This window comes from Hemicordylus capensis, chromosome 1 (assembly GCF_027244095.1).
Source record: "Hemicordylus capensis ecotype Gifberg chromosome 1, rHemCap1.1.pri, whole genome shotgun sequence".
Classification (NCBI taxonomy): Eukaryota; Metazoa; Chordata; class Lepidosauria; order Squamata; family Cordylidae; genus Hemicordylus; species Hemicordylus capensis.
The window spans coordinates 48863774-48886385 of NC_069657.1; the positions used below are offsets into that span (position 1 = coordinate 48863774).

The 22612-nt window shown below is 44.4% G+C and overlaps 1 protein-coding gene across 21 annotated transcripts in view; it reads right to left on the minus strand.

The window, feature by feature from the left end:
* TTLL5 (tubulin tyrosine ligase like 5) overlaps positions 1–22612 on the minus strand; it is a 253862-nt gene that overhangs the window by 17665 nt on the left and 213585 nt on the right. For 10 of the 21 annotated variants that reach the window (XR_008309973.1, XM_053262503.1, XM_053262577.1 and 7 more), the window contains 2 exons: positions 20148–20368; positions 5983–6069 (listed from right to left, as the gene is read on the minus strand). Coding sequence is in view for 15 of the 21 variants with exons in the window: in XM_053262503.1 (XP_053118478.1) it covers positions 5983–6069; positions 20148–20368 (308 nt within the window). In the remaining 6 variants the exon portion in view is untranslated. Of the gene's footprint in view, positions 1–5982; positions 6070–15615; positions 15713–20147; positions 20369–22612 lie in introns of those variants that run through there. The other 11 variants (XR_008309988.1, XR_008309987.1, XM_053262519.1 and 8 more) reach the window with 4 other exon arrangements.

Genomic DNA, 22612 nt, shown 5'->3' on the forward strand with positions numbered 1-22612 from the left:
TCCACCTGTTGGTTCAGATAGCCCTGGCAGACATGATGCCTGTGTGCAGTAGAATGAATGGCCACCTAATCTTGTCCTGGAATACCAGGAAAGCTAGCTGGATCAGCTCGAGCTTGCTTATACTCAACTGAGCTTCTTCCTTAGACCATGCCGCATGTGCAACCTACCCCCAAGGTCATACTCCACATCTATAGAAGTTGGCATCTGTTGAGATAGTCATCCTGTGGAGTTCCTAAAGCAGTATGCTACAGAAGTCTCTTTTTGTGTGTCCACCAGTCCACAAAGAACTGGATATTAGATAGATATATGTGTATATGGTCTGTTATCTGCTGCTGAAATGTCAATAGGCATTTCTGTAGCAGGAACTGCCTGGGCTGTAGTGATGAATCTTAGGTGCTGTGAGTGGCTACCCTGTGTGGCAAATAGCAAGGGGGCAGGCTGGAAAGCAGTCACAGGAGCAAAAGGCTCTATTGCTCTAGACTGGCCCCGCCTACCCAAGCTGGCCATTGGATCCTTCTGTAGAAGGTAGAACTATGAACAGCTTCCTGTTTGGACTGAGGTGTTGCCTGAGCAACAAGATCTCTTTGTTGAATTCCTGTCTGTGACTTCTGGCTTGATGCAGTTTTGTCCCCTGCTAACTGAGCAAAGAGGCACCTTTATAAAGTGGTGATTCTCTTTATTTAGCAGGGGCAGAGCAACTGACCCTATCCATCCCCAGCACAGCATCCCTCCAGTAGCTGTTGCTGGTGTCTAATGTTTCTTTTTTAGATTGTGAGACCTTTGGGGACAGGGAGCCATTTTATTTATTTATTTATTTATTTATTCATTCATTCATTCATTCATTCATTCATATCTATGCAAACCGCTTTAGGAACTTTTGTTAAAAAGCAGTATATAAATATTTGTCATATTCATCGTATTTGTATTCATATTTTTATTCCCAGCTTGCTTCTCAGTCCTGACTTCTGGCCTAACTCATGGTTCTGACTCCTGACTTGCTTCTCCGTCTTGACTTCCAGCTTCAGTGCTGACTCCTGACTTCAATCTTCTCAATCCTGGCTTACTTTCCAGTCATGACTCCCCTGTGGTTGTTGACAACAGCCCAACCCTAACAATCACATCAAGAAGCCACCTCCACCACCTCCACCCCCAGGAGCTTTGCCAGGACTATAAAGTCTGCTATATGGCTGTGGAATTTCTGAGATAGAAGGAATGTTCTGTTCTGCTATCCTGCTGCTGACAGAGTCATCTGATCTCATGCAGTGATTCTGGTTACTCCCAGGTGGTCAATGTACTGTTGTAGGATGCAGGAATACTTTTCCAGGTTGTTCACAAGCCCATGTTCTGCCAAGCATTTCATCATGGTCTGGATGTCCTAAATTCCTGAAGTAGCAACTGGAATGATATTAGGAAGTCATCTAAGTCGACATAAAAGAGCTGTGCCGTGGATCCTCAGGTGTGCCACCAGAAACTTTGTCATTATTAGTCTGAAGGGCAGCATTATAGGTTTATGGAGCCCATGGAGCCCTCTAGTGCTAAAACTGATCTCAGACTCTCCATCCTAAATGCCTCTCCCTTTAGATATTTGTTCAAACTTGTGAGATCTGGAATGGACCTAATAATGTTGTTCTTTTTTTGGCACTGAAAGAAAGATGAAGTAAACCACTGAGTCTTGCTGCACAGCTGGGGCAAACTCTATCTCCTTGATACCCAAGGGGTGTTGGATAGTCATCAGAAACCACTGATGTTTTTCTGTACCTTGGGGATTTGAAGAATGACACCTAGTAGGCTCCTTGGTTCTATTGATGGCATACCCTTGGGAAACCAGCTCTCAAACCCGGGCATCCATTATTGTTTCCATCCAAACACTTGCAAAATACTGAAGTAGCTTTTCAGGCAATGTTCCCTCAAACAAATAATTCCAGATGTTGTTGACTACAACTCCCAAGATCCCCAGCTGCAATGGCCTTTAGCTGGGAATTATGGGAGTTGTAGTCAACAACATCTGGAATTCCCTGTTAGAGGGAACACTGCCTGTCAGTCTTGGGGATAGTGCCAGACTGGCATCCTCTTCCCTGCCACTTTCCTCTCTTTAATGAAGAGGATTGACTTGCAGGGGAAGATGTCTGTGGCTGAGTTTGACGCACTCAACCAGTACCTGAGGCCATTTTAAGATTGTAAATTGTGGTCACAGAGACAAAAAGAAGGTTTTGCTCACAGCAGAGGACCAAAAAACCAAAAACAACCCCCCAAACCCCCCACAAAACTAAAACCCTCAATTCCAACCCCTTTGTGCAAAATATTCAAAAATCTTAAAACTGAACAAGTTATTCTAGTAAGAACTAATCTGCCTAACTATCTTTCACTATTCCTACAACTGGACTAAATTAGGTCCAGATTGGTTAGGCAGTTCACAAGTTAGCCCACTTGTACCTCAAACATTCATGCGCCTGCCATACTGAATTGGGGTGGATTACAACATCACAAACTATGTGTTTGAGGTGTCCCTATGTGTCCCAACAACTGTACCAAATTTGGTCCAAATCGGTTCCTACTTGCACCTCAAACATTTACGTATCTGCCATCTTGAATCAGGGTGGGTGACATCATTACAAACTACACCAATGAGGCGTCCCTATGTGTCTCTACAGCTGTAGCAAATTTGGTTCAAATCGGATAGGCGGTTCACAAGTTAGCCCACTTGTGCCTCAAATGTTTACGTATCCACCATCTTGAACTGGGTGGATGACATCATCACAAACTATGCTGTTTGAGGTGTCCCTACAACTGTACCTGATTTGGTTCATAATGGTCCAGGCATTGCGAAGTTGATTGGTGGCGGGCACACACACGAGGATAGACACACACAGAGAATGTCAGGTGATCTCATAAGCCTACTGGAAAGTAGGTAAAAATTGTATGTTTGTTCACATGATCAGAACTTGGGTTAGAAACATGTCCTATCCAAGTTCAGGAGCTGCATGTGCTCTCATTTTCTGATTGTGTGTGAGTTAAAACAAGGTAGGAAGTGGGGAGTTTGATTATTTGCTAAGCCTCTGCTTAGTAGGACAGTTTTCACTCCTACCTCATTCTCAAAATGGGGACAGAATCTAGGTAGGCATGCTTGTCCTATCCAGCTGGGGCTTAGCAAATGATCAAGCTCCTCACCTCCTACCATGTTTTTAAATCACACACGATCAAAAAATGGGAGCACACACAGCTCCCAAACATTCATAGGATGTGTCTCCTACCCAAGTTCTGATTGTGTGAAGAAGTCTGCTGAGTTCGTCAACTGAGTCTGAGAATCTGGATCTATCTCCCCAGGAGCTTTTTCAGACGGCTACTTTATTGCAACTTTACTTTGGGAGAGTGGGTGTGCATTCACATATTGGTCAGATTAATCTCAAAGTCCATGCGATATTTCAGAGAACACTTCACACATGATTCAGGTTTTTCCCTCCGTATTGGAACTTAGTCCTATTTATGTTCAGGGTAAAAAAAAAATCCTCTTATTGCATCGGAGTATCCTATGCCCCAAACTCACAATAAAGCCTTGTGGTAAACCCACAGTAAAGCCTGCTGTCTGAAAAGCCTCCATATGCAAGTCAAAATATTCCAGTGCGCTAACTGCATTAGAGGAAGGTCCTTGCTACCAAATTGCATCATATCTGCAGAAGAGCTGGTGACAAGCACTGCAGAGGGAGAAATATATCAGACGTTGATCACATGAGGTACGTGTGGTTTAGAGAATGCTGGCTCCTTTGTTCAGAGGTAGTGACACAGGATTTTATGGCTACTGAACAAGCCTCGAATCCATGGTGCCTCAATCCTTTGGTCACAGGCATCATTTAGGGAACTCTCAGCTGGAATAACAGCTGTTGAAATTAGAGCTGTGGGGCCATCAGTTTGTGAAACTTGGAAATGCTTTATAATACTGTTGGAAGAGCTGTAGAGTTTAGCAGTTTGCTCGGTTTTGCCTCTTGTATGGGTTTTGACCATACAGCCTGATCTTGCTGTGGAAAGATGCTCTTTTAGGGCTATGAACTGTGAGAACTCTCTCACAGTTCCTAACCCAGGGCTCGAGGAGCAAGACATATTGAGAACTAAAAGAGAGTGGTGTCTATGACATCGATACCTTGATTGGGTCTGAACATATGGACAGCCTAAGGAAGCATGTTCCTAGAAAAAAGAAAATCATGTGCTGGTGCCGAAGGTCTAGGAGAGAGGATGACTTCTGCCCAATAGCCTGACTCCCAGCAGTGTGAAAGCTAATGTAAATCATTGCACATTGAAGGGAAAGGGTAACCACAACTTCATACTTTGCAACCTCTGTATATCATATACATTATGCTAGAGTTAACCTTGGCAGGAGATGGGGATGCAGGACTGAGTGCAAACCTTTCTTCTCAAGCATCTGCCCCAGAAGGATGGAAATCAGTGCAAATTCAATGGCTTGTAGGGATGTGCACGAACCTGTTTGGCGTTCTAGTCTTAGAATGCCGAACAGGTTTGGAACCCCCACATTTGAACCAGTTCAAACGCAGAGCGGGGTGACTTTAAGGAAGGGAGGTACACTTACCCCCCACCCCCCGCCACGCTTCCCCCTCCGGCGCTCTGAGTACAAAAAGTCCGACGGGGCGGCAGCATACCTCCTTGCCGCCCTGTTGTTTCTGTGACTGGAAGTAACCAGAAGTGCCATGCACATGCGTTATTTCTGGTCACGGAAATAACGGGGTGGCAAGGAGATTTGCTGCTGCCCCGCCAGACTATTTGTACTCAGAGAGCTGGAGGGCGAAGCGCGGCGGGAGGGGGATAAGTGCACTCTCCCCCATCCTTAAAGCCACCCCTGCCTCACCATTGGCTCAAAGGGAGCCGGTTCCGTGCACATCCCTAATGGGCTGGGATACTTGGATATTACAATGGGTATATATTCAGCAGAGCTTCGCCATGCTCCCTCCCTCAGTGTTTAAAAAACAATTTAAAACAAGTATTTTTAAATAGGCTTTTTAATATTTCATCTGCTACTTATATCTGGTAGGTTCTTGAGTTTTTATAGTTCTCAGACTTGAGTTTTTAAAATAACTTTTAATTTGAAACTTTTTTTTTTAAATGTAATTTTAGTTGTGGTTTTAGCCTGGTCTTTTAACTTGTTTAACTTAATTTGTTTAACTTTATAAGTCTTATTTTATAGTGCATCTATTTTATTAATCTTGTGAGCCACCCCAAACAGTAGTGTATTGGAAGGGCGGGAGATAAATATTTTAAATGAATAATGACTCTTGTAACTCTTCACATTTGAAATCCACATATGCCAAGTCTTTCTCTTCCATAAACATAGGGAGATCCCTATAAAGTGTTCCAATTTCATAAATTAAGAAACAAAGCAAAAATAATATTAGCAAGGGACAAGCCTACTTTGTCTGGTTCTCATTACCTATCTGAGTAGAGAAAATGTGTGTGTGAGTGATGGAATGAGAGAAGAATAGGACTGTTTAGGAGTTTCTCAAGCTATTCAAATTAATAATATTCAAATTAGTAATATTCATCTTTAGGATATCCATCATGTCTGCAGCAAATGTTTTATCTTTTTAGTACTTTCCCCCCTCATTTGAAGATCAAATGTGTTCTAGACGAAACTGAAAATGACCTGGTCTCAGAGGTAAAATGAACCGACTAACCCTGTGCTGACACACCAAGGTTTTGTATCATACAAGGGGAGAGGTGATTTTCAGCAATCCTCCTCCTCCCCTCTGCAGCTGCCTGTGCCTCCTGAAACTATGTCCCTGAGGGGAAGGGCACTGATGTTGCTTGGCATCACACAGAGGACTGTTTATGGCGGGGAGAGAGCACAAAGGAGAGGATGATGTTTGCACCAATCCTCTTTGATAATTCTTGGATTAGGGCCACCTGGATTTGAAGTCTCTTGTTTTGCAGGCTCTGGTTGTTTAGACTGATAAAAGGACTGCATGCTCTTAGACTTACACTCCTCTCTTAGCAGATGGCAACATCTTCTTTTTATCTTTGGTTCTATAAACACTGCCTCCTAAGCTTCCCCAAACTGTTTGGATCCTGCAAAGGAAATATTGGCAAGTCAAACTTGTGAACCCAGGTCAGCATCACAACTTCTTAGCCAAGCTTTATGCCTTGCCATCTATGCTGGCCGCCATGGCCCTGGCCAATTGCAACGCATCCAAAGAGGAGTCTGCAATAAGGGAAGCTGAAAACACAGTCTTTTAAAAGCCATCTTTGGAGCAGAATCCCAGAGACCAGTTCCTCAGTCCAAAGGAAAACAGCCCTGAAAAAAATGAGTTGGTCACCAAAGCCCTAAAGGCTGCAGCAGAAGCTTCAAATGGCCTGTAAAGTGCCACCTCTACCCTTTCATCACATGCATCTCCAGGGCCCCCTTCTTCAGCAGTGGAGATGGCTGTGGAAAATGTCGACACAGCTAGGGGAGCATCAACAATAGGAACCTTTAAAAGATCCATGGCACTAGGGAGAAGAGAGTACAATTTGTTACTCTGACAGCAGATGGGATGTGCCTTGATGGACTGGCCAATTTTGCCTTCTGGAATTCTTTGACAGACTTTTAAAGAATTCTAGAAAGTGAACTTAAAGGAGCTTAGCAAGGGCCTGAGGAAAAACAACTCTAGCCCTTTTCTAGGGTTGGGTGGCCACCTCCTCCTCCTCCTCCCATTTATCCATGCCTTGGGGAAGCCAATAATGTGTTAAATCTATCTCCCTGAAGCAGCCTGCCCTGTGATACACCCACATCCTCCTCAAAACATCCCCCCTCCTCCTCAACGTCTGAAGCATCTAACTTATCTGGAGGGACTAGAATAACAGGCTCCCCCTCAGCAGCACCAAGCCTGAGGGTTCAGAGTAATCAGAAGGGGCTGGGTCACCCTGCCCTTCTTAGTTCCAATGCCCCTCCCCACACAAGCAGGGGTTTTGGTGGAGAGAACTGGGGAGAGAGAGGAAGGGGAAACCTGGAACAGGAGATCAACCAAATCCAGAGGAGGAACTGTTAGACTGGGACTGCCTGTCCCTCTTGTGCTTGCAGCCCCGCCCCCCCACGCCCCTGGAAAAAGCCTATGCATTCTCTGTTTAGATTATGGGGCTTCTTATGAAAGAATATGGACCTCGATCTGCTACAAGACCTATTCTCCTTATTCTGAGGGAGGGGTTCCTTTACTTCCTTCGAGATTAGGGTTTGTACCTACTGCATGAACTGAAGAATGCCCTGTTCCCCCTGCGGCAGCTTCTGGACACAAACGTCTCCTTGATGTCGCAGGTTGAGGCAGTGGCCAAAGGTGCCTTTTATCTGCTTCGGCTGATACACCAGCTGTGTCTGTTTCTTGAGATAAATGACCTCAGAACAATAGTACATCTGCTGGTCACTTCCAGACTTGACTACTGCAATGCCCTCTACGTGGGAATGCTGCCTTTGTACATAGTTCGGAAACTGCAGTTGGTCCAGAATGTGGCAGCCAGGTTGGTCTCTGAGTCATCTTGGAGAGACCACATTACTCCTTTGTTGATAGAACAACACTGGCTGCCAATAGGTTTCCGGGCAAAAACAAGGTTTTGGTTATAACCTATAAAGCCCCTAACAGCTTGGGCCCTGAGTATTTAAGAGAGTGCCTTCTTCTCTATGAACCACACTGCCCATTGAGATCATCTGGAGAGGTTCATCTGCAGTTGCCACCGGCTCATCTGGTGGCTACTCAGGGACGGGCCTTCTCCGTTGCTGCCCCGAGGTTTTGGAACACACTTCCTGCTGAAATAAGAGCCTCCCCATCTCTTACAACTTTTAAAAAGGCAGTCAAGCCACATTTGTTCACCCAGGCTTTTAATAAGACATTGTTTTAATTGTGTTTTAATAGTTTTAACATTTTAATTGTAACTTTTAAACCTTTTTATTTTTTAATAAACTGCCCAGAACTTGTATTTTGGGTGGTATACAATTGTGTTAAATAAATGAATGAATGAATGAGTGAGTGAGTGAATGAATGAATGAATTTGAGAAGAAGGGAGGGACAAATAGGGATGGATTTCTCACCCCTTTCCAAGGGGCTATGTGCCTGCATTTGGTGCAAAATGTATGCAGGTATAATGCTCCCCTTTTCTCCTGCACAAGACAACGGTGTTGTGCCAAGCATGCATCCTCTACCACGCTATACAGAGGGGATGGAATAAGGACAAAATATGAATGTTTGCATCTGTTGCAAGCAGTCCAAATGGCATACAATATTCCCACAGAACTAGTGCGCGGATGACCTCAGGGCCTTGCCAGGTGGGAGTGAGGATGCACCTGGTGACAAGGCAGCAGCAAACCCCAGAGGAAAAGGGGTGTGCCACTCACTTCAGTGGTAGAAAAGAACAGGCCCAATAATGCTACATCCTAATCAGCAAGAATAATAAGGACCTCTGAGGATGCCTTCACTATGGCAGCTGAGGCAGGCCTAATCACCTTTCCCCCGTTGCCTGCAAAGGGCCCCCAACCCTGTCTAAAATGTGTTGGTCTGTAGGGAGATGGGGAAGAGAAGCAAAAGCTAGAGCTCCGAGGTGCTCTCCAGAAACCCTATCAACTCTCTGTCTAGGAAGGGCTTGTCTGAGAGGGCAGGGCAGCCCCTCCCCTCTGGCGCAGCAAAAACTGTTGACCCTGCCTGCTGTTCCAGGAGAGAGCAGCCATCCCGAAGATTCTGGAATGCCCTCCATGGGTCTAGAGACAATAGAGTAAAATAGTCATGCAGGCCACCACCCTCTATACTGGTCCAACCGTTCTTAGAAACTTGAAGGAAGGAGACTCCACACATTCCTAGGCACACTGATCTGCTCCTGGATTGCATGCCATCTTTCTCACCTCAAATCCTTTTAGTGCAGCTTGCAGAGAAGTTGTTTAGTACACTTTCCCCTGGAAAAACCCTACTACAGTACAATGTAGAGGTAAATCTGAAGTTCAGGTCTGCATAGAACATAATCGTTCCCTGTTCAGGGGGACTTTGTACTTGAAACAAATTTCATATAGCGAGAGGGAGGGAGGGCCTGGAAGCAACTAAGAAACAGTTTTCATCTGTTCTGTTTTTGCGTCTTGGAGAAAACTACTCCTATATAACTAAACTATTTTCTTGTTTTTGTTTTCCTCAGATACTGTTAGGGAGACAAACTTGGTAAGACTGATCAGAAGGACAGATGGACTGACACGTTCGGAATGGTCAATCCCCTATCTTCCAAAATAATTGGGAACTCCTACTTGCATGTAACTGACAAATAAGTTACCATACGATCCCGTAAATGGCAAGACTAGGCTTGGAGCCTCACTCTGGAGTCTGAACAGCAACTCAGAAAGTATTTCCGGAATGGCTTCTTGCAGCCTTCAATAATTGGACCATGTTCTGAAATTGTGAAGGAATCTTTTGTTTTCCCCCTCCTTTCTGTGCATTTTTGATGCTGAACTTTTTCCGGTTTTCCCACACTCCTGCCTGTCACAGAGCAGAAACCACAAGAACGCAGTAAAGTCAAGTCTGTCCAAGGAGCTGCAATTCCATCTCACAAGGATAAACATTCCCCCTGCCAACGAGCGAGTGTAGCACACCAGCATCTTCAAATACACACCTTGCTGCTTGGCAGAAGAACTTATTGAAAGGCTTGTCACCTGAACTAACAAGTACTACTCTCCAGGATAGAGAAAATCAGACCAAAAAATAAAAAAATAAAAAAATCAGCAGCACAGACCCATTATGACTGTTCTACCATTGGATCTTATTAAACTGGCCAACTCAATTAACAATTCCCTTTTTAAAAACAGGTCTGGAGGATGAAACTAAATAAATTTTCATGGGTATCCCATCTTACTTTATGGGCTCATGGTGAGTAAGATGAAAAAAAGAAATGTTATTTCATGAATGTCTTTTCTCATTGACTCCTAGAGGACATTCCTCACTATCAGGTGAGGCTCCTGAGACAGTAGGCAGAATTCCAAATCCAGAAGCTTCTCTAGGGAGAGGAGCCACCTGTCTTCCCAGATCGGACTGGAAGAACAAAGACACTCCTCAGCCCTCTACAGACTAATTACACAGCGCCGTGCTGGAAGCAGAAGGAATATCCAGCTGAAAAAATGTCACAAATGCTTTTTAAAGGGGGACTGAAACTTAAATCCAAATATGAAGGGAACATAATAGAAGGAACATCCCAGGAGTCCTTGATTATGTCTCCCTCGTGTAGTGAATGCAGAAGCCTTACACCATCCAGCCCCACCCAGATAACCAACACTGGTCACCAGAAGAAGGGGTGTCAGGGTCAACGCCCTTCAGGAGTCTATAAAAATAGAAATTCATGGTAAGAAAATGTCTTTCTTTCCTAGTTTCCAGATGTATTCCTCACTATTGGGATGAAACAGAGCAGTACCACCCATGGGTGGGGAAATCGGGGAGCAGCCAAGCAATAAGAAACAACCTACTGCAGAACCCACCTACCAAATGCTGTATCTACAAATGCAAGCCTGTCAATCTTATAATGAATGAACAGAAACTCAAGAGGCTGCCCTTACGGATATCCACTACAGGGAAATTACCCTTGAAGGCTGAAGATGTAGCTGCACCCCTCAGAAAATGAGTTTTAATGCTCAGCAGAGGTGGTTTCTTCTGAGAAATGTTAGGCCACACAAATACATGCTTTAAACCACCTGGAAACAGCAGCTGTGGACACCTTCTGCGACTTTGGCTCCTCCTCCTCCTCCAGGCACAGCTGCTGTGCTATGACAGTGAGAGGGAAAGAGCTTGGCGCATTCCTAGCCCACACTCTGCTTCTTTCCTTCCATGTCTAACCATTGCCCAGGAGGAGGAGGACATGGAGACAAGTTACCCAGTTGCCTCCCTTCCTTCCATGGAAAAGTGAGAAAGAGGGAAAGGAGTGGGTGGCAAGGGTGAGCAACTTCTGATTCCCCACCATCAAGTTCTCCGCTGCATGTCTTCGTGCCTGTGACTTACATACCACCAGCTTTGACAGCAGCGGGGGAATAGGGTACTTGGCCTTGGATCAGAAACCAACCCCCCCATTTATAGGATTGTTTCCTGTGGGAAAATGGGTTCCAGGTTAAGATGTTTCAACTTAAGATATCGTTTTCAGGAACTAATTGTGTCGTAAGTCTGAGGACTTATAAAACAACAACAACAACAACAACAACAAGAACACCACCAACAACAACATCGCACACACTGAAGTTAAAAGAAAAATTGGAAGTGAATACATCAGGAGAGTTAGAAAAATCCTCAAGTCCAAACTCAATGGCGGGAACACCATACAAGCCATAAACACCTGGGCTATACCTGTTATCAGATACACTGCAGGAATAATAGACTGGACCCAGGCAGAGCTAATGACGCTAGATCGTAAGACCAGGAAAATAATGACCATCAATCATGTTCTACACCCCCGCAGTGATGTAGATAGGCTCTACCTCCCTCGCAGCTCAGGTGGAAGAGGAGTGCTGCAAGTCCATCAAACAGTAGAGGAGGAGAAAAGAGGCCTTGAAGAATATATAAAGGACAGTGAAGAAGATGCACTTAAAATGTTCAATAATAAGAAACTATTCAACACCAATGAAACAAAGGAGGCCTACAAGAAAAAACAAGTCAAGAACTGAGCAGAAAAATGGAAAAATAAGCCACTGCATGGTCAATATTTGCCCAATATAAGTGGAAAATCAGACATCACCAAGACCTGGCAATGGCTTAAGAATGGCAACTTGAAGAAAGAAACAGAGGGTTTAATACTGGCTGCACAAGAACAAGCACTAAGAACAAATGCAATAAGAGCAAAAGTAGAAAAATCAACAACAAACAGCAAGTGCCGCCTTTGTAAAGAAGCAGCTGAAACAGTGGACCACCTAATCAGCTGTTGTAAAAAGATCGCACAGGCTTACTACAAACAAAGGCATGACAAGGTAGCAGGGATCATACACTGGAACATCTGCAAAAAATACAAGCTACCTGTAACCAAACATTGGTGGGACCATAAAATTGAAAAAGTTGTAGAAAATGAAGATGGAACTTCCAATTACAAACAGACAAACATCTGCCACACAGTACACCAGATATACTGTAACTGTAGTCGAGAAGAAAGAAAATCAAGTTAAAATAATCGACATAGCAATACCAGGGGATAGCAGAATAGAAGAAAAAGAAATAGAAAAAATCACAAAATACAAAGATCTACAAATTGAAATTGAAAGGCTGTGGCAGAAGAAACCAAATTATCCCAGTGGTAACTGGCGCCCTAGGTGCAATTCCAAAACAACTTGAAGAGCACCTCAACACCATAGGGGCCACAGAAATCACCATCAGCCAATTACAAAAAGCAGCATTACTGGGAACAGCCTATATTCTGCAACGATATCTCTAATAATAACAGCAACAACATTGATAATAAAATTCAGCCATCCCAGGTCTTTGGGAAGGACTCGATGTCTGGATAAAACAAACCAGTCAATAACACCTGTCTGATTGTGTAAACAACAACAACAATAATATTTTTTTTAAATGTGGTCTGTGACACTGAGCAAATTAATCAGGGTGATTCAACTCCACTGAACTAGTAAAAACGGTCACTGTAAAATCTCTCAAAACAACAGAAATTGGACATGCTGTAGGTGGGTTTCAAAGAATCAATTTCTGCAACATGCTTAACACATTTTGGCCAACACAGAACTAGTCACATTGAAACTAAAATATCTGAAAGAAGTTCTAGAATTTTCTGAAGTTGCCGTGCGTGGGTACACATCCCCAGTGGTGTGACTGCACAGAGCCCATGAAGAATGGCTGCTCTCACATCAATGTGCTTGTGCACTAACATCAACCTGGGAGGGCCTCCTAAAGGTGCCCCTTCCATTTGTGGTAACAACTAGGAGGAGGGCCTCCTTGGATGTGGCACCTCATTTGTGGACTTTTCTCTTCAAGAAGATTCATCTTGTACCTACACTGTTATCTTTGTTGTGCCAGAATCTTATCTGTATAATATGCTAAGGTCATGCGTTGCAAGCCCCGCCCACACAGTGCTTTACCAATTGGAGGTAACAGAGCAGAAGCACTGTGGTGATTGGGCAGTGGGGATTCCATATGCAGATAGGGGGGAGGAGCCTGGGATGGTTAAGGTCAGTTGGAATGCAACTGTTACTGGTCAGAAGTGTGGTGTAGTGGTTAGAGTGCTGGACTAGGACCAGGGAGACCTGAGTTCAAATCCCCATTCAGCCATGAAACTAGCTGGGTGACCCTGGGCCAGTCACTTCTCTCTCAGCCTAACCTACTTCACAGGGTTGTTGTGAAAGAGAAACTCAAATATGTAGTACACTGCTCTGGGCTCCTTGGAGGAAGAGCGGGATATAAATGTGATAATAATAATAATATGTGCTTGATTGTAGAGGAGAAAACAATCTATCTATATATAAAAGGATAGTGGGCAGGGGTCTGCAAAGAGAGCACTCATAAGGGAGAAAAGAGCCCCTTCAGGAGAAGGAGGCTGCCACTGTGAGAATTAGAGCAGGAAACAAGATGAACAAGATCTCTTAACTCAGGAAGGAGGAGAGAGAGAGAGAGAGAAGGGAGGGGAAGAGCAAACGTGGGGGGGGGGGAGAGGGAGAGGGAGAGAGAAGTTCTTCTGGTAAGAACTAATCAGCCCACTTTCCTTTCACTGTCTCTACAACTGGACTAAATTTGGTGCAAATCGATGTCCACAAGCTAGATCTCTTGCATCTCAAACGTTCATGCGTCCATCATCTGGGATTGGGGTTGATGACATCATTACAAACTATACCACTGAGGTGTCCCTGTGTGTTACTCACTGCAACTTTACCAAATTTGGTTCAAATTGGTTAAACAGTCCTCAAGTTAGTGCACTTGCCCCTCAATAGTTTACGTATCCACCATCTTGGATGAGAGTGGATGACATCATCACAAACTGCACCACTGAGGTGTCCCTTTGTGTCCCTACAACTGTACCCAATTTGGTCCAGGCATTGCAAAACTGATAGCGGGGGTCACACATATGGACGGACACACACAGAGAAAGCTGGGTGATCTCACTACTGGAAAGTAAGCTAAAAAAGGAAAGGAGGGGATGAGAGAAAGAAGGGAGGGCGAGGGATGGGCCTGGGCCTGTCAGTGGCCTGAGGGGAACGAGTGGCCATGGTGGTGGCGGCTGTGAGGAAGGGCCCGGTCAACCATTGCTGCTGCTCTTGCAGGGAGGAGCAGGAGAGAGGCTCGGGTGAGGAGGTGTCTGGGGTTAGGGGGCTGCAGCTCAGCTGCAGGTGTCTGGGGTTAGGGGGTGTCTGGGAGGTGTCTGGGGTTAGGGGGCTGCAGCTGGGGTTAGGGGGCTGACTGCTCTTGGTCATGGCTGCATTGTTGCTGGGGCTGACTAACACTGCAGCCATGACCAAGAGCGGTGAGGGGAATGGAGAAACAGGATGGAGGAGGAGCAGGAGCTCAAGAGAGGATGGAGAGATCTCAGAGGTGAGGGGGCAGTGGTGGGGGTGAAGTAAGCAATCAAGTACTATTGCACAGATGCTCTGCGTGGGTTCAGCTAGTACCATTTATTTTTCTAGGCCTTTACATTGTTTCAACTGCTGTTTTTAGTCTGTTTGTTATTATACTGTTTTGTATTTTATGGTATTATGATTGTACTTATTATGTTTTGTTTTTGTAAGGAAAAGGTAAAGTGTGCCATCGAGTTGATGTTGACTCCTGGCGACCACAGAGCCCTGTGGTTTTTCTTTGGTAGGAGGAGTTTACCATTGCCATCTCCTGTGCAGGATGAGATGATGCCTTTCAGTATCTTCCTATATCGCTGCTGCTTGATATAGGTATTTCCCATCGTCTGGGAAACACCAACAGGGATTCGAACTGGCAACCTCTGCTTTGCTATTCAGTCATTTCCCCGCTGCACTGTCCTCAAAATACTGCTGAAGGGTGCTATTAAAAGGTTTTTAATAAATAAATACAACGCATACAGCATGGGTTTCTATTGGATAAGCGCCATAACGGGATACTCTACTTCACAAGATGCTGCACTTTAATGCCTCTTACTCTATGCATCACCGCAACAGCACATATCTTGCCTGACTTACAAAACTGGGAGAAACAAAATGAAAACAACATTCTAAAAACAATGGCCAACATGCTGCACAATCCAAAGCCAGTGTTTCTGACTCACTTGGGCTGCTATGCACATGAAAGACAGCCATGGCAGTGTTGCAGAGACAAGCAGTTGCACAATGATCTAAAACGACATGTGGGCATTTCCTGTGTTACTTCCATTGGAAACAACAGAAGTAGCACAACACAAGTGCCTGTTTTAGGTCATTGTATAATTGCCTGCCTCCTCAACACCTTCAAGGCTGCCTTTCACATGCGCAGAAGCCCTGGTAGGTCAGAAACACCGGCACTGGATTGCACAGTATGTCGACCAATATTGAGAAATATCAAATTACTGGACATTGGGTAGGATACCCAGTGGGAATAGAAGGTTGTTGAAATGTATTCTTCTAGCCCTCTCTCTTCTTCTTCCTCCTACTTTGTCAAAATCTTAGGGCATGTAAGGATGTGGAAGGCGTCATCAATGTACCTGCATCAAATATTGTTTTCTCAAATTTTCTGTGTTCTTCTACTTGCCATCTCTCAGCTTGGCCAATGAACGGCAATGCTGCACCTGTGCACCACCACTAAGAAACACTTCAGAATTAATTATTATAAACATCCTTTATCTTAAAGACAAAAAGAGGCAGTAAAAATCTGTGAAGAACCAAATCCAGAACAGCAAAATGGAGCAGAACTAGGAAGATTTATAATGTGACTCAGCAAGTCCAAAGATGGATGACATACTTTATCAGGAGCCTAGAGAAGCTTCTGTATGAGGGGAGACTGAGAAGAATGAGACTGTTTAGTCTAGGAAAGAGACAAGTAGGAGACAGAATGATGGAGAGTCACAAATAACAAATTGTCATGGGAAGATAAGTCAGACTCCAACTTAATGACTTTGATAAAAACAGAAAGACAACACATTTACAAGCAATACAAACACTTATCACAATATATTGAGATCAAAAGCATAGCAGGGCATAATATTATATAACACATTTAAAAGATCAGCAAATATATTTTATATAGGATATGGAAGTTGCAAGAAATGTGCCATGCTCGAGGAAATAAACCATTAGTTTGTGGAATACAAACACCACCACACTACTCTACAACAATGCTTTTCTACAGAGCTCTCTTTCTCTGCAGCATTCAATTAAAAATTATCTGATTCTGGATAAAGGGGCCAACCTGGTATGTATCACAGAAACCTGGTTGGGAGAGGCTGATGATCCAGTCTGGTCCCAGTTTCAACCTCCAGGATACTGTGTTGAGGAGCAGGTGAGAGGACATGAGCGAGGAGGTAGAATGGCTGTAGTCTATAAGAATAACATCTCCCTTGCCAAGATCCCTGTCGAAGTGTCTGACCATATCTAATGTGTGTACTTAAGTCTGGGGACCAGGGACAGACTGGGACTTTTGTTGGTGTACCGATCAACCTGCTGCCCAATGGAACTGAGCTGAACAGACTTGGTCTTAGACTTGGCATTGGCATCTCCCAGGCTTTTGGTAATGCGGGACTTAAATGTTCACTTTGAACATTTGTCCAAGAGTTCATAGCTGCCATGACCTATGGGCCTATCCTAAGCGGTCTTGGATCCATTGTCATGGATGGACTACCATCTGGTTAAGGTTGGACTTCCAATCATGTTCCACCTCTGCAGGGGTGAGGGGCCAATTAGGATGGGCCGCCCGAGAAGGTTGTTGGATCAAATAGGATTCCAAGAAACCTTGGAAGGATTTAGTATTGGTTCTGCTGGTGATTCTGTTGATGTCCTGGTGGAGAACTGAAACAGCAAACTCACCAGGGCAGTAACAATTGCTCCTAAGCATCCTCTTTGAACCACTTCAAATTTGGCCCCTTGGTATATGGAAGAACTACGGGAGCTGAAGTGGCAAGGTAGATGACTGGAACGCAAGTGAAGAAAGACATGACTCAAATCCAACAGATTACCAGGTAGAGTGTATTTGAAGACCTATGCTCAGGCAATATGTGCAGAAAAGAAGCAATTATTTTTCTGCCTGTATTGCATCTGCAAGCTCATGCTCAGCAGAGTTGTTTAGGGCTGTGAGAGATCTAGTACATGCCCCTCCTCCCTTGAATCAGAATTTGGAACCATCAATAACCTGTTGTGATGTTTTAATGAGTTTTTTGTGGATAAAATCTCTCATATTCGTGCCAACTTTGACTCAGACCCCACAATTATTGCAGAGTCTACTGCAGAAGTGTACAGCAACTCCTCTTATGTGGTTATGTTGGATCAGTTTTAGTTTGTGTCTCCTGATGATGTGGATAAGCTGCTTGGAGCGGTGCAGCTTATCATCTGTTCTCTTGATCCTTGTCCGATATGGCTTATACTATGTGGCAGGGGAGTTGTTGTAGAGGGCTTGGTAAATATTATAAGTGCTTCTCTGAGGGATGGCAAGATGCCTTCCTGTCTTAAGGAGGCAATTATTAGACCTCTTCTGAAGAAGTTTGCATTGAATCCCTCAGAGCTAAGCTTGTCTTCAACCTTCCATGGTTGGGCAAGAAAGTGTGGTGGCCTCGCAGGTCCAGATAATCTTGGAAGAAACGGATTATCTAGACCCATTTCAAACAGGTTTTCAGGAGGGCTATGGGGTAGAGACTGCCTTGGTCGGCCTGATGGATTATCTCCAATGGGGAATTGACAGAGCGAGTATGACTCTATTGGACCTTTTGGATCTCTCTGTGGCTTTTGATACTGTCGACCATAGTATCCTTCTGGAGCGACTGAGAGGGTTGGGAGTGGGAGGCTCTGCTTTGTGGTGGTTCCACCCCTACCTCTTGGGCAGATTCCAGATGGTGTCACATGGAGACTGTTGTTCTTCAAAACGTGAACTTTTATATAGAGTCCCCCAGGGCTCCATACTGTCTCCAATGCTTTTTAATATCTACATGAAACCGCTGGCAGAGATCATCAGGAGCAGAGGTGCTCTTATTCCTGGACCGTGGGGCCCTGGCCTGTGGCCTCCAAGGCCCAGGGGGCTCTTGCTACCCCCACAAGCCCCCCGCTGTGAGCCCTCCTCCCCACCGTGAGGCCGAACCGGCAATAATCTAGCCATCATCTGCACAGCTGGGGATGGGGGGTGAGGTGAGAAGGCCACCCCCCCACCCCCACCAGCAGCAGTGGTGGCAGGAGGAGCGGGAGCAGCCGCTGAGCCTAACTGTGTGGCTCAGTGGCCTCTGAGAACTGCGAGGTGCTCCGGTACGCCTGCGCAGTTAGAATAGAGTGTCACAAGCTCGTGACGTCATGGGCTTGTGACACTCTATCCTAACTGCTCAAGTACACCAGAGAGCCTCGCAGTTCTCAGAGGCCACTGAGCTGCACAGTCAGGCTTAGTGGCTGATCCCACTCTGCCCACTGCCACGGGGGCGGGGGAGGCCTGCTCACCTAACTTCCCCCACACACATGGCGGCTAGAATATTGCTGGTTCGGCCTCATGGCGGCAGCAAGGAAGAGGGATCGCAGCAGCGGAGGGGCCCTCGCAGTGGTGGGAGGAGCGGCACAGTGGCAGGCAAGGCCTCGCAGCATGGCAGTCTAGGCACCCAGATTGCCTAGGTACGCCACTGATCAGGAGATTTGGTGCAGGGTGTTATCAGTATGTGGATGACACTCAAATCTATTTTTTCAGGTCAACATCATCAGGAGAAGGCATAACCTCCCTTAACGCCTGCCTGGAGGCAGTGATGGGCTGGATGAGGGATAACAAACTGAGATTGAATCCAAATAAGATGGAGATACTTATTGTGCGGGGTTGGAACTCAGGAGACAATTGTGATCTGGCAGTTCTCGATGGGATCACACTTCCCCAAAAAGAACAGATACACAGTCTGGGAGTGCTTTTGGACCCACACCTCTCCCTAGTGTCTCAGGCTGAGGCAGTGTCCAGAAGTGCTTTTTATCTGTTTCGGCTGATATGCCAGCTGTGTCTATTTCTTGAGATAAATGACTCAGAACAGTGGTACATATACTAGTAGCCTCCAGACTTGACTACTGCAATGTGTGGGGCTGCCTTTGTACATAGTCCAGAAACTGCAATTGATATAGAATGCGGCAGCCAGGTTGGTCTCCTGGTCATCTCAGAGAGACCATATTACTCCTATATTAAAAGAACTACACTGGCTACCAGTAGGTTTCTGGGCAAAATACAAGGTGCTGGTTATAACCTATAAAGCCCTAAAAGGTTTAGGCCCAGGGTATTTAAGAGAACGTCTTCTTCACTATGAGCCCCATCGCCCATTGAGATCATCCAGAGAGGTTCATCCGCAATTGCCAGCAGCATATCTGGTGGCTACACAGGGATGGGCCTTCTCTGTTGGTGCCCTGAGACTCTTGAATGCACTCCCTGCTCAAATAAGAGCTCCCCCTTCTCTGACAACTTTTAAAAAGTCTTTAAAGACACATTTTTTCACCCAATTTTTTAACTAGACTTGTGGTTTTAAATTGTTTCAAGGTCTTAATTTCTGTTTTAATTTGTTTTATTTTCTTGGAAACCATCCAGAGACAGAAGTTGGGGCAGAGTAAAAACATATGGTCTGATAAAATATGATGCAGCCCTCCTCCTGTATTTTTCTAAGTCTGAGATTAATCATACATCATCATACACAAAGGTGCAACTATCTTGGTTCCAAAAGCACATATTAGGAAGCCAATACATGAAGTGGCTTCCCAAGCTTATACTCATGGAAAAGAAGCACTGCCTGTCAGAGAAGGTTACAATGAAACACAAATAAATAGGTTCGACAACTGCTTTGACCTTACATCCCAAATTCCTATATCTGGATTTGTAAAAATAAAATAAAATAAACAAAATAAATATTTTTTAAAAAAACAAAAAACAAAAAAAAATCTTAATTTCTCTAATAAAGTTAATTTGTAGGGTAGAGATGCCCACCTCCCCAACCCTGTTCTAAAAAACACGCCAGAGACACTTGCTGCCTGTGTTCTCCATGTATATTTTTCAAGAGCATGCTCCTTCTGAGAAACAGTAACTTACTTGGAATTCCTCTGAGATGCCACCTTCCTGATCACTGCCTGTCTGTGGCTGGCAGGAGGCTTTGGGACCAAGGGCGAAGATGCACTCTGGGATGTCATAACTTTGTGCAGCCTGGCTGCTTTCTCGCTGCTAGAAATGGCACTTGACGTCCTGCGGGCACCAGAACCAGATGACAGAGGCATAGGACTGATGGTGGATGGTGGGAAGTTGGCAAACAAAGCCTAGTTGGAAAAGAACAAAAATGTAGATTTCACCTATTTGACCTTTATGACAGGGCAGTCTATGCGGTCAGAAGTCTAATAAGTCCTTTTCTACTTTTGACGTTTACCATGAGACTGTTAACTTTACAATAACTCCCTATTCCATAGCTTACCATGCAATGAAGAAGAGCTTGAATGTAAAGCATTTCTCACTCCTATTATAAAGAATCCTGGTGTTTGCAAGATTGTTGCTCAGCATTGCCCCTGTATCTTCTGAATCACATGCAGACAAGGAGTTCTATCACCCAGTGGGAAGAGTCAACAAAGCAGCTTCTAACAGCACGACTGTCAGAGGCTGGAGAAAGGTCAGGACTGTTTTTCTTGGGGGCAGCAGACATCCAAAAGGCTTTGGTTTCTGTGTCACTGTAATCCTGGCTGCTGTACACTCTACCCTGAATACTGAGGCATGAGGCTGACATTGACCCAGAGCTTTTGGATTCAGCTTCAAAAAAAGCGACCCCACTGTGAACCCCCTTAGAGTATGCTGTGGAACCAGGAGGAGCTACTGTGCAAACAAGACAGCAGCAAGGAGAGTCTGACCACACAGAGAAAGGAAGCAAAGCTGGGAAAATATTTCAACACACACAGACCTTTTTTGTTTTTGTTTAAGCATCCATCTGCCATGAATCAGGTGCAGTGCGGGGAAGAACACAAGGAAAATTCAGGCATAAAACAGCCAGATGTATATACAATGATGAGCTGGCTGAGCAATATTAAAAAGGCCAGAAATCTATAATAGCGTCTGTGGAGGACTAAGGGGCACACACATACATTATTACATTATTTTAAATTAGAGAACAAAAATAGTCCTGTTCAGTTGCTGAAATATTTTGTGTTTTGTTTTGTTTTTAACATTTTTTATATCCTGCTCTTCCTCCAAGGAGCCCAGAGCAGTGTACTACATACTTCAGTTTCTCCTCACAACAACCCTGTGAAGTAGGTTAGGCTGAGAGAGAAGTGACTGGCCCAGAGTCACCCAGCAAGTATCACGGCTGAATGGGGATTTGAATCTAGGTCTTCCTGTTCCTAGTCCAGCACTCTAACCACTACACCATGCTGCATATCCTTCTAACAGTTTGTTCTAACACAAAAAACTGCAGTTGATGCATGTGAAGAAACAAGTCAGCTAGAGATGCTGAATGAAACAATCTTGAGTAAACTACATATTTTTCAGTATAAATTGTGTTGTATTTAATATGAACCTTTCCAACAAGGATTAAATTGCTATAGAGCTGGAGTGGTATTGTTTTAATTTAGATTATTTCCCATGTGAGATATCTTGGGAAATGTTCTAGGCTGAACTATCCAGATACACGCAATGGATAGAGACTATAGAGATGGAACAGAATCTGATGCAAACATGTGATCCCATCCAGCAACCAGATGGGAACTTCCCAGTCATTAGGTAGTATACACATATTTAATATATCTGAACTCGTAGTACACACAGCATACACTGGTATGAATCAGGTTATAGAAAACAATACCCCTAATTTCATCATCTCTTCTCAATTACATAACTCCTTTGGTTGTATCCAAAGGTGCCCTTTCATGTGCGGAAAGATTCTTGAACTTCGAGAAGAGCCATTTTAGAGTTAGCGAAAGATGCTTGTTTGAAAAAAAAGTTAATTCACCCAGTGTCCTCCTGTTAGCACAAGGCATACCAAGCAGAAGACCTTGCTGCACTCTCTAATGAAAAAAGTTCATAATCTCTATACTTTGTTTGTTTGATTTTTATACCACCCTTCCAAAGTGGTTCAGAGTGGTTTACAATTAAAACAAAACCGTTAAAATCAGTAACAATTAAAACAGATTAAAAAACAATGTAAAACAACAACAATGAACAATTGTATCATAAAACAGTAATTAAACAATCAGAACGATTAAAAAAACTCTGAAAACCAGGTTACAACATTAAAACCAATTACAACCATTTACAAGCCCTGGAAGGCCAGGCCAAACAAAGAATTTAAATTACGGATTTCTGCTGGGAGTGCATCCCACAGCCCAGGAGCAGCTACAGAGAAGGCCCGCCTCTGAGTTGCCACCAGACGAACCGGTGGTAACTGGAGAAGGACCTCCTCAGATGACCTTAATGTGCGGTGGGGATCATGAAGGCGCTCTCTAAGATAACTTAGATCCAAGCCATTCAGGGCTTTAAAGGTAATAACCAGCACTTTGTAATTTGCCCGGAAACATATTGGC